General features: G+C 36.9%; 1 protein-coding gene across 4 annotated transcripts in view; it reads right to left on the reverse strand.

Annotated features, from left to right (window-relative positions):
- LOC136844392 (uncharacterized) overlaps positions 1–11,357 on the reverse strand; it is a 464,343-nt gene that overhangs the window by 399,699 nt on the left and 53,287 nt on the right. For all 4 annotated transcript variants that reach the window (XM_067113510.1, XM_067113509.1, XM_067113511.1 and 1 more), the window contains exon 2: positions 699–866. In XM_067113510.1, coding sequence (XP_066969611.1) covers positions 699–866 — 168 coding nt within the window. The remainder of the gene's footprint in view (positions 1–698; positions 867–11,357) is intronic.

Here is an 11,357-nt window from a genome sequence, read left to right on the forward strand (position 1 = left end):
TGTCGGAATATTTTGTACTGATAATCTTTATATGCTTCAATACCTCTGATAAAGACGCAAACAATAAATGGCAGTTATGAAAGGCAATTAACAGGTGAGCTTCTACTGTTATATCAAGTATTGATAATTAGAAGTACAATAATTCATTTTGAGTAGGGACCGTTCGTAGAACATATCTATGAAAAAAATAGTCTATCTTAGTCTCAAAATACAAGAAAGCAACACTCCGTCCACGTGGCATAAGAGAGAGAGAGAGAGAGAGAGAGAGAGAGAGAGAGAGAGAGAGAGAGAGAGAGAGAGAGAGATTTATGGCTACTAAAACTGGGCGTCGCAACATCTAGGTTATTGACGCCGTAATGAAATTAAATGGGAAACTAAAGCAAATAGTTTAAAAGGAATTAGATATACGAAGAGAGAGAGAGAGAGAGAGAGAATTACAGTTAGCAGATATAAACAAGTACTATACTCTTGAACCCTCGGCGTTCCTTAGATCACAGTTAGCAGATATGAACAAATAGTGTATTTTATACATTGGAGGTTTCTTAGACACACATTTATCCTTGCTGGTAAAACTGATTTTGACCAGCAAGAAATGAAGTCCCACTTCCAAGGCATATTGTTCGGTCCACCGAAAATTTGCCTCAAAGAACCAGGACAGAGGAGATGGGTGTAAAAGGCTGGCCGGAGAGGCACATTACCTGGATTGGTGGTGGTGCGATGACTTGTGCGACGGGGGAGTGTGATGATGGTTGTCGTGGTGGTTGTGGCTTTCGTGGTGGTTGTGGTTGTCGTGGTCTTCATCGTCGTTATCGTCGCTTTTGCTGCCGTCGTCTGTCGTGGCGTCGCTTCCTCCACTCCCACCTCGTCTGTAATTTACCGACAGAAAAAGAAAAACATTGGTATACTCTCAAAGCGAAAAATGATATTTATTCACTTGCGCACAACAAAAAACTAAAACGGACATAAATAAAAAAACTGAAGGGGACTATCAACTTCCACAACTTCACAATAAGCCTTTTCCTGTTCTGAGAACTTCTTGTCATACATCAATCAACCCCTAAAGATACAGTGTCAACAATTCTTTCCTCAGAAGAAGCTTTAGGCCTTTGTATCGGCCCTAAGAGACAACGGGCGAGGAGAAGGGTGAAAGGCACGGATGGTTAGAGCACACTAATTTCTGGCCGAAATGTCGGGTCTCTCGTGAGCATCACATTGTAATTTGATATCATCCCTATAGAGCACTGAAGTATGGTTTATATTGCTTAAATTAAGGAAAGTGCAGACAATACCATCATAGCTATAAAGAATTCGAAGAGCTAAAAATATGAAATAGGAAAATTTCTCTTAGGAACATTTTCTTTCAATTTGTTTGAATTGCTATATCAGTTCTTTTCTCTCTCTCTCTCTCTCTCTCTCTCTCTCTCTCTCTCTCTCTCTCTCTCTCTCTCTCTCTCTCTCTCTCTCTCTCTCTTTTTGTGTTCGCGGGGCCCACGTACAAAGAACTCATTTCAGCGTAGCAGCAGCAACGTCCATTTTCAACAACATGATTCTGATATAGGAAACGAAAGAAAGAGTGAGAGAGAGAGAATGAAAGAAATGAAGCCCAACAAAAGATCTAGCATAAAACCCAGTTGCAAAACAAGTAGAGCATGAACGCTTGAATCCTCCCTAGGAAATAAAATTCCATATCCACTTAAAATGAATCGAAAAATGGCGAGTTTTCTCGCACTTGGCAAGAGTGACTAGTGCAATATGCCCTCCACCCTCTTTTGTTTCACACTCGCTGCTGATTTTTTCATAGCCTTTGTTTTATTCAAAGGATATATGTGAAAATCCAACACTTCTCTCTCTCTCTCTCTCTCTCCCTCCCGCTCCCTCTCACACGCACGCATACACACGCGCACGCGCATAAATAATAATAAACACGATCATACACGAATAATACAGATTCATTTGTTAAGATTACGATTCTTAGTTCCCTGAGCTAGGGGAACCAAAATATAAAGAGTCGTTTTCCCCCCAACAAAACTACTGTATTTGCATACGCGTGGAACCAACATGAGTTGAACTACCAGTGTTAGAGAGAAATACATGCATTTCTGTGCTGTTCCTGATATTACACACTCCATCGTAAAAGAGAAAAAATAGTGCAAAACCGCTGGTATATATTACAATGCATAAATACAAAAGAATAATAAACCTTCATTAAGCAATAACATCCCACTGCATAGATATATAAACTGTACGTAGGTAAATATTCACATTTGGTGACGATCATCCCTCAATTCACACTTTAACTTCTGAATCGAGGACGAACCGTTTGAGCAGAAAACTTCCAAAGCAGTAGCCGCCTCCTATACCTAAACAGACGACTCATCAGCAGCGCTAGAGTCCCGGTACACGCACACTGCGCCATTTCAACTTTAGCTTCCACACACATCCCAAGTCTCTTCTCAATCTTTTGAACACGCCCAGCTACCTCCTTCTTCTTTTACCTATTCTGTAATTTACCTGTTCTCTCACCCTACCGTTACACACACACACACACACACACACACATATATATATATGTGTGTATGCATATGTTTATATATACACAATATATATATGTATATATATATATATGTAAATATATATATATATATATATATATATATATATATATATATATATATATATATATATATATATATATATAGAGAGAGAGAGAGAGAGAGAGAGAGAGAGAGAGAGAGAGAGAGAGAGAGAGAGAGAGAGAGCCATGATCAAGTAGATGTAAGATATTTTAAAAGAGAAGTAACATCAGCAGGCTGGGTCCCTGTATAAAGCTTACGAATTACTCGCAAGTTGTCGGGTTCGGAATAACGACAAAACACATCTGCAAAAGATAGCTTAGCAGTTCTTCTAACACAAGCTGAGAGATATTTAGAATAAATAAAAAATTTCCTGGTAATACAAGCAACAGTTTTTGCTGGAAAAGGGAAGGGAGAGGGAGAGGGAGAGGGAGAGAGGTGGAAGAGTAATGTCAGAGTGGCGGCACAGCACAATATATTCCAACCCGATTTAGGCGTATTACTGTAGTGTCACGACAAATCCCATATTTGTAGTAAGTCGAGGCCTTATAATCCCTAACCAATTTACATGGGGATAATCGCCTGAATTACACAAAAGCTAAATCATTTCGGCTGCAACCCTGAAAAAGTAACTAAACTTAACGCTTTGACGCGAAGAAATAAGGAATTTTTATATTTATGAAGGTGCTGATGCTGTTCGGCTATAATGCAAGTGCAAGACGTATTCGCAAGATGCAAAGGCTGTTTCTTAAAACCTCATCGAAGTGTTCCCAGAATTGAAAACTACTCGTTTCCATCCACGAATCCTTTAGTTACACGAGCTCGCTACGCTCTGTTAGTAACCACCCCTGTAATCAGCCGCTTTCCCCTCGAGGCCCCTAATTGATAGACTCCAGGGACGTCACTTGGCCTACGACCTTTGTTCCAAAGAAGAATAAAACGGTTTTCTGCAGATTTAGAGTATTTGAGGTGTCCATTATTTTCAAGTATTGTTTCACAAAATCTTACAGGTTCTTCATTTTGTTCAAGGAGTTTTGACGCGTATAACAAAACTGCAGGGGAAGAGAGAGAGAGAGAGAGAGAGAGAGAGAGAGAGAGAGAGAGAGAGAGAGAGAGAGAGAGAGAGAGAGAGTCCTGCACGTCCGACACATAAAATCTTGTCTTAATAATCAATAAGAGAAATGACTGAAATACAAAGATCTCACAATTCCCAAGTTTTCGTGGAAAATGTTATGAAACACTACGATTTTATAGAGCAATTTTCCCTAGAAGTCTAATGAACCTCACCCCTGCCCTAAGGGATTTCGTGAGAAACATCCTGAAGTAAAATCAATGAAACTAATAAAAATAGGATCAATTCTTCATGCTGGCTTTCATTAGATTATGTATGAGTTGACTTTCGAAAACATCTGTTGCTATGCAACTTGATGGTAACACAACAATATCGTAACCTTGGAAATCAAACAAAATCTCGAAAAAAAGAAAGAAATAAATCGCCAGTAGGCTAAACACAGCTGATATTCAAAGTGTAGCAAGTATTCCCAGTTAGTTTAATCATACATTTCTTATTTAATGAATTGGGAGGATGAATGTTTATGAGTATAACCAAAGCGGAGACCAGGCGAGGTCAAACTCTCATCAATAGCAGTGAAACATGTCCTCGCATACTGCTGGGAACAGGTTTACTTTATTGAAGACTATTTTCCGACAACACAGTTTCAAAAATGCGACTTGCTTCCCTACAGACATCAGTCTCGTTCCTTTCATTGTGGTCACTACTAGTCATCGTTATTTTCCTAACTTTTGAATGGGCCTTTGATGACAAGAACCTATCTCACGCGAGTTGAAATGCTTGAAATTCACATTGAGAATTAATCAGCATGGCCCATCACAACAAGTGGTACAATAATCATCGTAAAAAAAATAGTTAGCAAAAAGATCATGAAACGCCAAATATAAAAATTTGATATGTAAAAAATATATAAGAAAACGGAATTTTACAAAACTAAACGTATCAAAGCTACACAAACAAACGAACCACGAGAGAAAAAACAACACAAGTCTACTTCCTGGCTAACCCAGGAATTTGCACCTTTTTAATTCTCTACAAGCACGGAAATTTTCAATTCTCCGAAAGTTTTTGAAGTCTAAAAAAGCACTGTTGCCGAGAAAATGTGAAATGTTTCGCTTGTCACGCACGTATTCTTTAATTATCGGATCACTGCATACTGTAAATTTCTGGCGTTTCTTTTCGGCCCTTGTGAAAAAATATAACAAGAACACAAAATAAATTCATAGCTTGAATAATTTGAAGTAAAAAAAATATCCAGGCCAGCATAGAAGACTATACATTCGGCCGCACTGATATCAATGTCATTGCATCAACATACTTCCATGGTAAAAGTAATGTTCCAGTGCTCAATGTTAGATCACGTGCAGAAGATACTTCAATATTCCAGTACCATTAGTTAGCCGACATAAAAAGGATCGCCTGCCGAATAGACTCAAACATTCCAGTACCCTACATTGGTCTGACTGAGAGAGAGAGAGAGAGAGAGAGAGAGAGAGAGAGAGAGAAGCAGAATTCGGCTGTTTGATCGGATTTAGAAGCAACAGTCGTTAGCGGCGGTGCGTGCATAAATGCAATTTACCAGGTTGCCGTTCCTTGAATATCGGCAAGACAAAGAACAAAATAAGACTTCATGATCATGAATGAGACTCAGCTTCATGTTTCATGCAGCAATTACGCTGTCTTTGTTTGCATGATGATCGTCACTCAGCTAGAATTACGCTCGTATTTTAGGGACAGCGAACTGTCACGAGGAAGCCTCAATCCCGTACTTGAATTCGCCGCCGCCAAGGGAATTTCAATGTGAAGCGATGACAGCAAAGAGCCTCTTAACTATCTTGAAGAAAGTTTGGTCACATTTCATAAAGGGTGGATTTAAAAACCTAAGATCAAGGTAAAGAGAGATACGTGTAAATCCTGAATTTGTTTGGTGCATTACCTAGAATCTAGGCGAATGATTATTGTATTAAGAGAAATTGGTTTACTTAACATCTTTCAAAATATCGTTTAGCACATATATGACATGTTGCACATACGCAACGCGCATGGACGAAAACCCCTCACACACACGCATATATATATACTGTATATATATATATATATATATATATATATATATATATATTATATATATTATATATATATATATATGCATGTACGTATATATTTATTTGTTAATTCCTTGAACATCGGTAGTCAGCACAAGACCAGTAGGCTGGATCCCACAATACTGTTTAAATATCCAAAAACAGCACCTGTAAAAGTATATGTATATATATATATATATATATATATATATATATATATATATATATATATATATATATATATATATATATATTAGTTTGTGAATAAATGATCCATGATCTAATTTATATATATATATATATATATATATATATATATATATATATATATATATATATATATATATATATATATATGTTATTATATCTATATATATATATATGTGCAGTGTCTAAATGATTCGTGATCTGCAAACCATATTGATCACAAATACAAGACCTGATGTATAGCACATTTATTAAGGAAGTCTTTGAGCAAGTTTACATCTACGTACGTTCGTATACAAAGTTCTTATATCTGAAGAGTTAGTAAAGAGAGAGAGAGAGAGAGAGAGAGAGAGAGAGAGAGATAATTATTAAACAGACCTATAAGTTGTCTTCTTAGCTGTTGCTAAATATTATGGACCGATTTTTTCGATAACCTTCGCTTCGCTTGACAGGTAGTGAAGTTCCCTATTGTTCGAACAATTTCAAGTCCTAAATATTCACCTAAGACAAAAGGCCACTTTTAATTGTACTTAGTCGGATCTATTAATAACAAGATTAGCCTAAAGGCATTTCAAGAATCAAAACGTCAGATTATTAAAGAATAATGACAATAAATATAGTTAATTGATTAAGAATTGATTAAGCAGTAATCCTGTTGAAGTAAAATTATGATATATAATAGAAACACGTACAGACGTACAAACCAGTTGCTTCCTATGTGCAAAATTAATGCAATAATTTTCTTGGCGGTTTAACTATTATTGAGTTCACCATGCGTTTACTAACTGTTGCCAGAGGGGACAATAACTTTGTACTCAAAATAAAATAAAATATCACATTATATGGATATGGACTAAAAATCTTCATAATGTCAATCTTGAATAACTGGCCAATGAAAGACTTCTGAAAGATGAAAGAAAGGCCTTTGAAGTCTCAAGAACACAACCGGCATTAAGAAAAGATTGAACTTCCAAGCACAAAGACTTTTTGACTGGGAAGAAGCCCAGGCTGTGCTGAACTCTTGAAGCGTATGAAGCAACCAATGCCTTCCCATAATTTAATTGGGAAGAGCTTTATTCGAATATCAAAAGACGGAATTTCCTCTTTTCTTCAGTATTTCAGTGGGGCACGTTCAGTGCCTTCTGGGTGCGCTTTTAAGGACATTACAGAAATCTTCGCCATAAGCCATATTTCCAATTAAAAGGAAGGAATAGTTAGGGAAGTTCCAAAGGCACGGATTGTTTTCTCATTTTCCGTTAGCGATTACAGTCCTTCCAGACTCTTTATCACGGAGGCACATAAAGACTCGAAAATCCTCTTTTAAGGGAATGTCTCTTTCTATCTCCCCTATTACTTGCACCGGCAGTTACCTATGATTATTTGCATTTATCTCTTAGCTCTTCTACCTTTCCGTACTTACCGAGGTACGCATTCTCTCTCTCTCTCTCTCTCTCTCTCTCTCTCTCTCTCTCTCTCTCTCTCTCTCTCTCTCTCTCTCTCTCTCTTGTAATTTACAAATCCCCTCGAGCTACTTACCCTCGGCTCCTCCTACCCTCTGTACCATCTTAATTTAAACACTCGCCTCCTGGCTAATCCCCCTTCTCAGCTGTGCCTCGTCTTCTATAACGCCTATTCTTATACCCTATTTTCCCTGGAATTAATTTCCTTGTGCATCTGACCCTTTTCACCATTAGCTTTTGTTTCCCATTTCTCTTGCAAACAGCAGCTTTCTACTTACATCAATTTTCTACTTAGCAGAGTATATTCCTTGGGTGTTCTAAGAGTCTCTCTCTCTCTCTCTCTCTCTCTCTCTCTCTCTCTCTCTCTCTCTCTCTTCTCTCTCTCTCTTCTGGTTTGCGCAGTTTGCGTCCCTTCTTCATTCGCAAGACTATCATCTACCTGGCCACGGTTTTAATAACAATTAGGCAGCCGACCATCATCAATATATTGAATATTAGTCTATTGAACTGCGTCGTTGAGGAAGCAAACCAATGCTGCTCCAGGACTTCAAACTGAAGTGTCATCAAGCACCAACATCTAGTGTTTGCAGAGGCATCCCAGGTGAATTACCATCAATAACTGCTTCCCCATTCTCATGAAGACTGTGCGGGCAAATATACTAAATATCGCGCACACATTATTTGCTCTGTGTACACTGCTCTGAGTATGTACTTCATTGTATTCTGTTTATATATATAATATATATATATATATATATATATATATATATATATATATATATATATATATATATATATATATATAATGTGTGTGTGTGTGTGTGTGTGTGTGTGTGTGCGTGTGTGTTTACGCATTTTAATCACACGCACCGTTACTTTTATATTCATAAAGGCTACAAATGTCGTTTAATGTCCAATTTGCTTAACCTCGGGAATATCAAAGCGATAACTTTAATTGATAAACGATTCGGCACCTTGAAGATTCGATCGCGGGCAGACAGTGCGGACTGACGACTTTCAGGGATGTAACCATTCGGCTATATTCCCATTCCATACTTAAATGATACCTCTTCTGACAGCAAAAGGCTTCACGGAAACGTTAAGTAAGTAACCAGCTTTCCACTTCAGAACGAAGGAATAATCCGGAGTGACACTTTTCAATCTATACGTTGGAAAATCATCAGCACATTAGAATAATCGTACATAAGCTCCTGGAACGCATTCGATTAGGCATCTTCTTTTTGTGGTTCCCCGCCGATGTTCAGATATTTCCTCTCTCTTATGGTAATGAACTCAATAATTCAGTATTGTTTTGACCCGCGTACCACTGATCCAAAACATTACAAATTCTCAAGGATATTTTGCTACTGTTTCCACATATAGTCATGTAGTTATATTTTCTTCTTATTGTTTTTATTATACTCCCGTACACCTTTTCCCAAGCTTTATCATATTTCATTGCATAACTGACAGGCCATAATTATATTTCTCACGTACATTTAACATTATTGTTCGTGCAGTAATTGTGTCATATTTCGCAAAATATTCAACTTCTTTCATTCCCTTCACTTCAGTCATAATACTGCCTTAAACAGTCGGGCACTTTAACTCCCTCCTAATCTATGAAGAGTGCAAAGTTGTTACCATTTCAGCCCCCACTTTACTAACAACCTACATCTCGTCAACAGGCTGCTTCTTAATCAATATCTTACTAGCATCTTCGATTCGATTCTCCTCATAATCTCAATCGTGTCAACTTTCTAGTTTTCATTCTTCTCGTATTTCCGATGCTGTCAGCATCTCTTTTCAGGATTTTTTTTTCACTTTTGGTAACATTTTTAATATCTCAAAAATAATTTCTTCAACTCTGTAGTGTCTCCTTACTATGTCAAGTCCAAATAACCCTACAGACAATCATTCATCCTTGCACACTCAATTCACATCCTATTTTGTCTTAGGAAACTGCACTTGTACCGAACGTGATTTCTTTAAACTCCTCGATCAGCTAAAATCTATGAGTAAATAAACCACTTTCTTTTTCGGCCTACTTTTATACGAAAGTGATTACTGTGTTGGCCAACATCTATTTTCATAGGCTTGTTATAACATACTCTTTCGACATTTATCAACAGATTACAATGAGCTCTAGCTATTGCTTAAAATAATCTATTTTCATTCCCTAAACTGACATTCAAATACCGCGATTTCCAGTCATCAGTTGTATTTAGTGTTCAGCACCATCACATACAATAACTAAAAGGCCAGATTTTTTAAGGATCCTCTATTATATTCCGTTAAAGATTAACCATCTGTTTTTCAATCTAAAACACAATTAATTGTAGCATATCACTGTTAATCATTTTTCATCTATCATCACGGCCCGACGCTTCACCATTATTTTGCAATGTCACTACATTTCGTACGGTTTTCCTTACTCATCTACATAACCGAAGGCTAATTCATCAAAGTTTGTTACATAAACATGACATTCCATCACATCTGAATCCTATCTTTAACAATCTAACAGCATTTTATATACCTACATTGGCACCTCTTGTCTTAATCTTGAAAAGTGTTTTCAATTTCTCTTTTCCCCTAATCTTCAAAAGTGTTTCCCTATTCCAATCATTTTCTTCCTCAACATCTCCCTGCTCTTAAACCCCATCCCAGTGTCAACATTCGTTAACATCATTATCTACTTAGACTCTTAACGCACAAATTTCAAACATTACTAACCCAATAAACTTTTTCTTTTCTTCTTTTCCCTGACCTTCCTTGTTCTTCCTCTTAAATCCTTAAATCCTTAAATCCTCATTAATCCCTTACCTTGATTTCATCATCTCGCTATCCAGTTCTTCTACTCTTCCTCATTAACCTTCTCTGAGTCCAGAGCCGAACAGGTTGCACGGAAACTTCACAAATAATTAATCAGCAAATATTCCGTACTCCCTATTCCATTTGCCCCTCTTTCTCTGTTCGTTTAGCTTTCTGTTGCAGGTTAATCTTGAAGCAGTTTTCATTGAGCTTAATGACGTCGATTATCAAATTCAAGCCTCTACAACAGTAAAACCTTAGTAACATCTCACTTCTATTACCAACAGAGATAATATAGTCTGTTCTGTTCCTCTTAGGCTCAGATACTTCTTCTCGTAAATAGAAGCACCCCAGTGAATGAAGCTACTAATCCTGTGGAATTTTCTGCACATGGCTTTCATTAGTTACAAGTATGAATGTGGCTGAGACAAGGGCATATATATATATATATATATATATATATATATATATATATATATATATATATATATATATATATATATATATATATATATATATATATATATATATATATATATATATATATAATATGTGTCATGTGTGGGTAGGGGGTTAAGCGTTGCTATTCATCACATAAAATTCTGTATACTTGATCATTTGTTATGGTAATCTCACATCAGAATATATAATGCACTTACTACACACGCGCGCGCGCGCACACACACACACACACACACACACACACACACACACACACACAGCATCTCTATTTTGAAGGGTGATGCCCTGTTTCAGGTGCCCGTTTTGATTATACAAGTAAAAAAAAAATAAAAGAGTTGTTCTCTGCTTTGTAATGGAAATAACAATCACATGCCTCTCTCAGGAGCAATTCAGGATGTACCTGGAGACATAAATTAATGATGCCTGCTTTTCAACACAAGTTCCCTAATCTCTAAGATTTGAGATGACAACACTGGCAAGTCATAATCACATTATTTCTAGCGAGCTGCGTGTTGTAAATCATGTTATGCATCTGCGTCAAACATGATCTCTGGGAGGCTCAATCTTTATCAAAATTTATCTTTTACTTCATAATTTACTGCACATCGTAAATGTAAAGAACATTTGACGAGTGTTTTCGGTTACAACAGAACATAACGACGTCGTTGGTTATAACTGGAGAAAT

The sequence above is a fragment of the Macrobrachium rosenbergii genome, chromosome 12, assembly GCF_040412425.1.
Source record: "Macrobrachium rosenbergii isolate ZJJX-2024 chromosome 12, ASM4041242v1, whole genome shotgun sequence".
NCBI lineage: Eukaryota > Metazoa > Arthropoda > Malacostraca > Decapoda > Palaemonidae > Macrobrachium > Macrobrachium rosenbergii.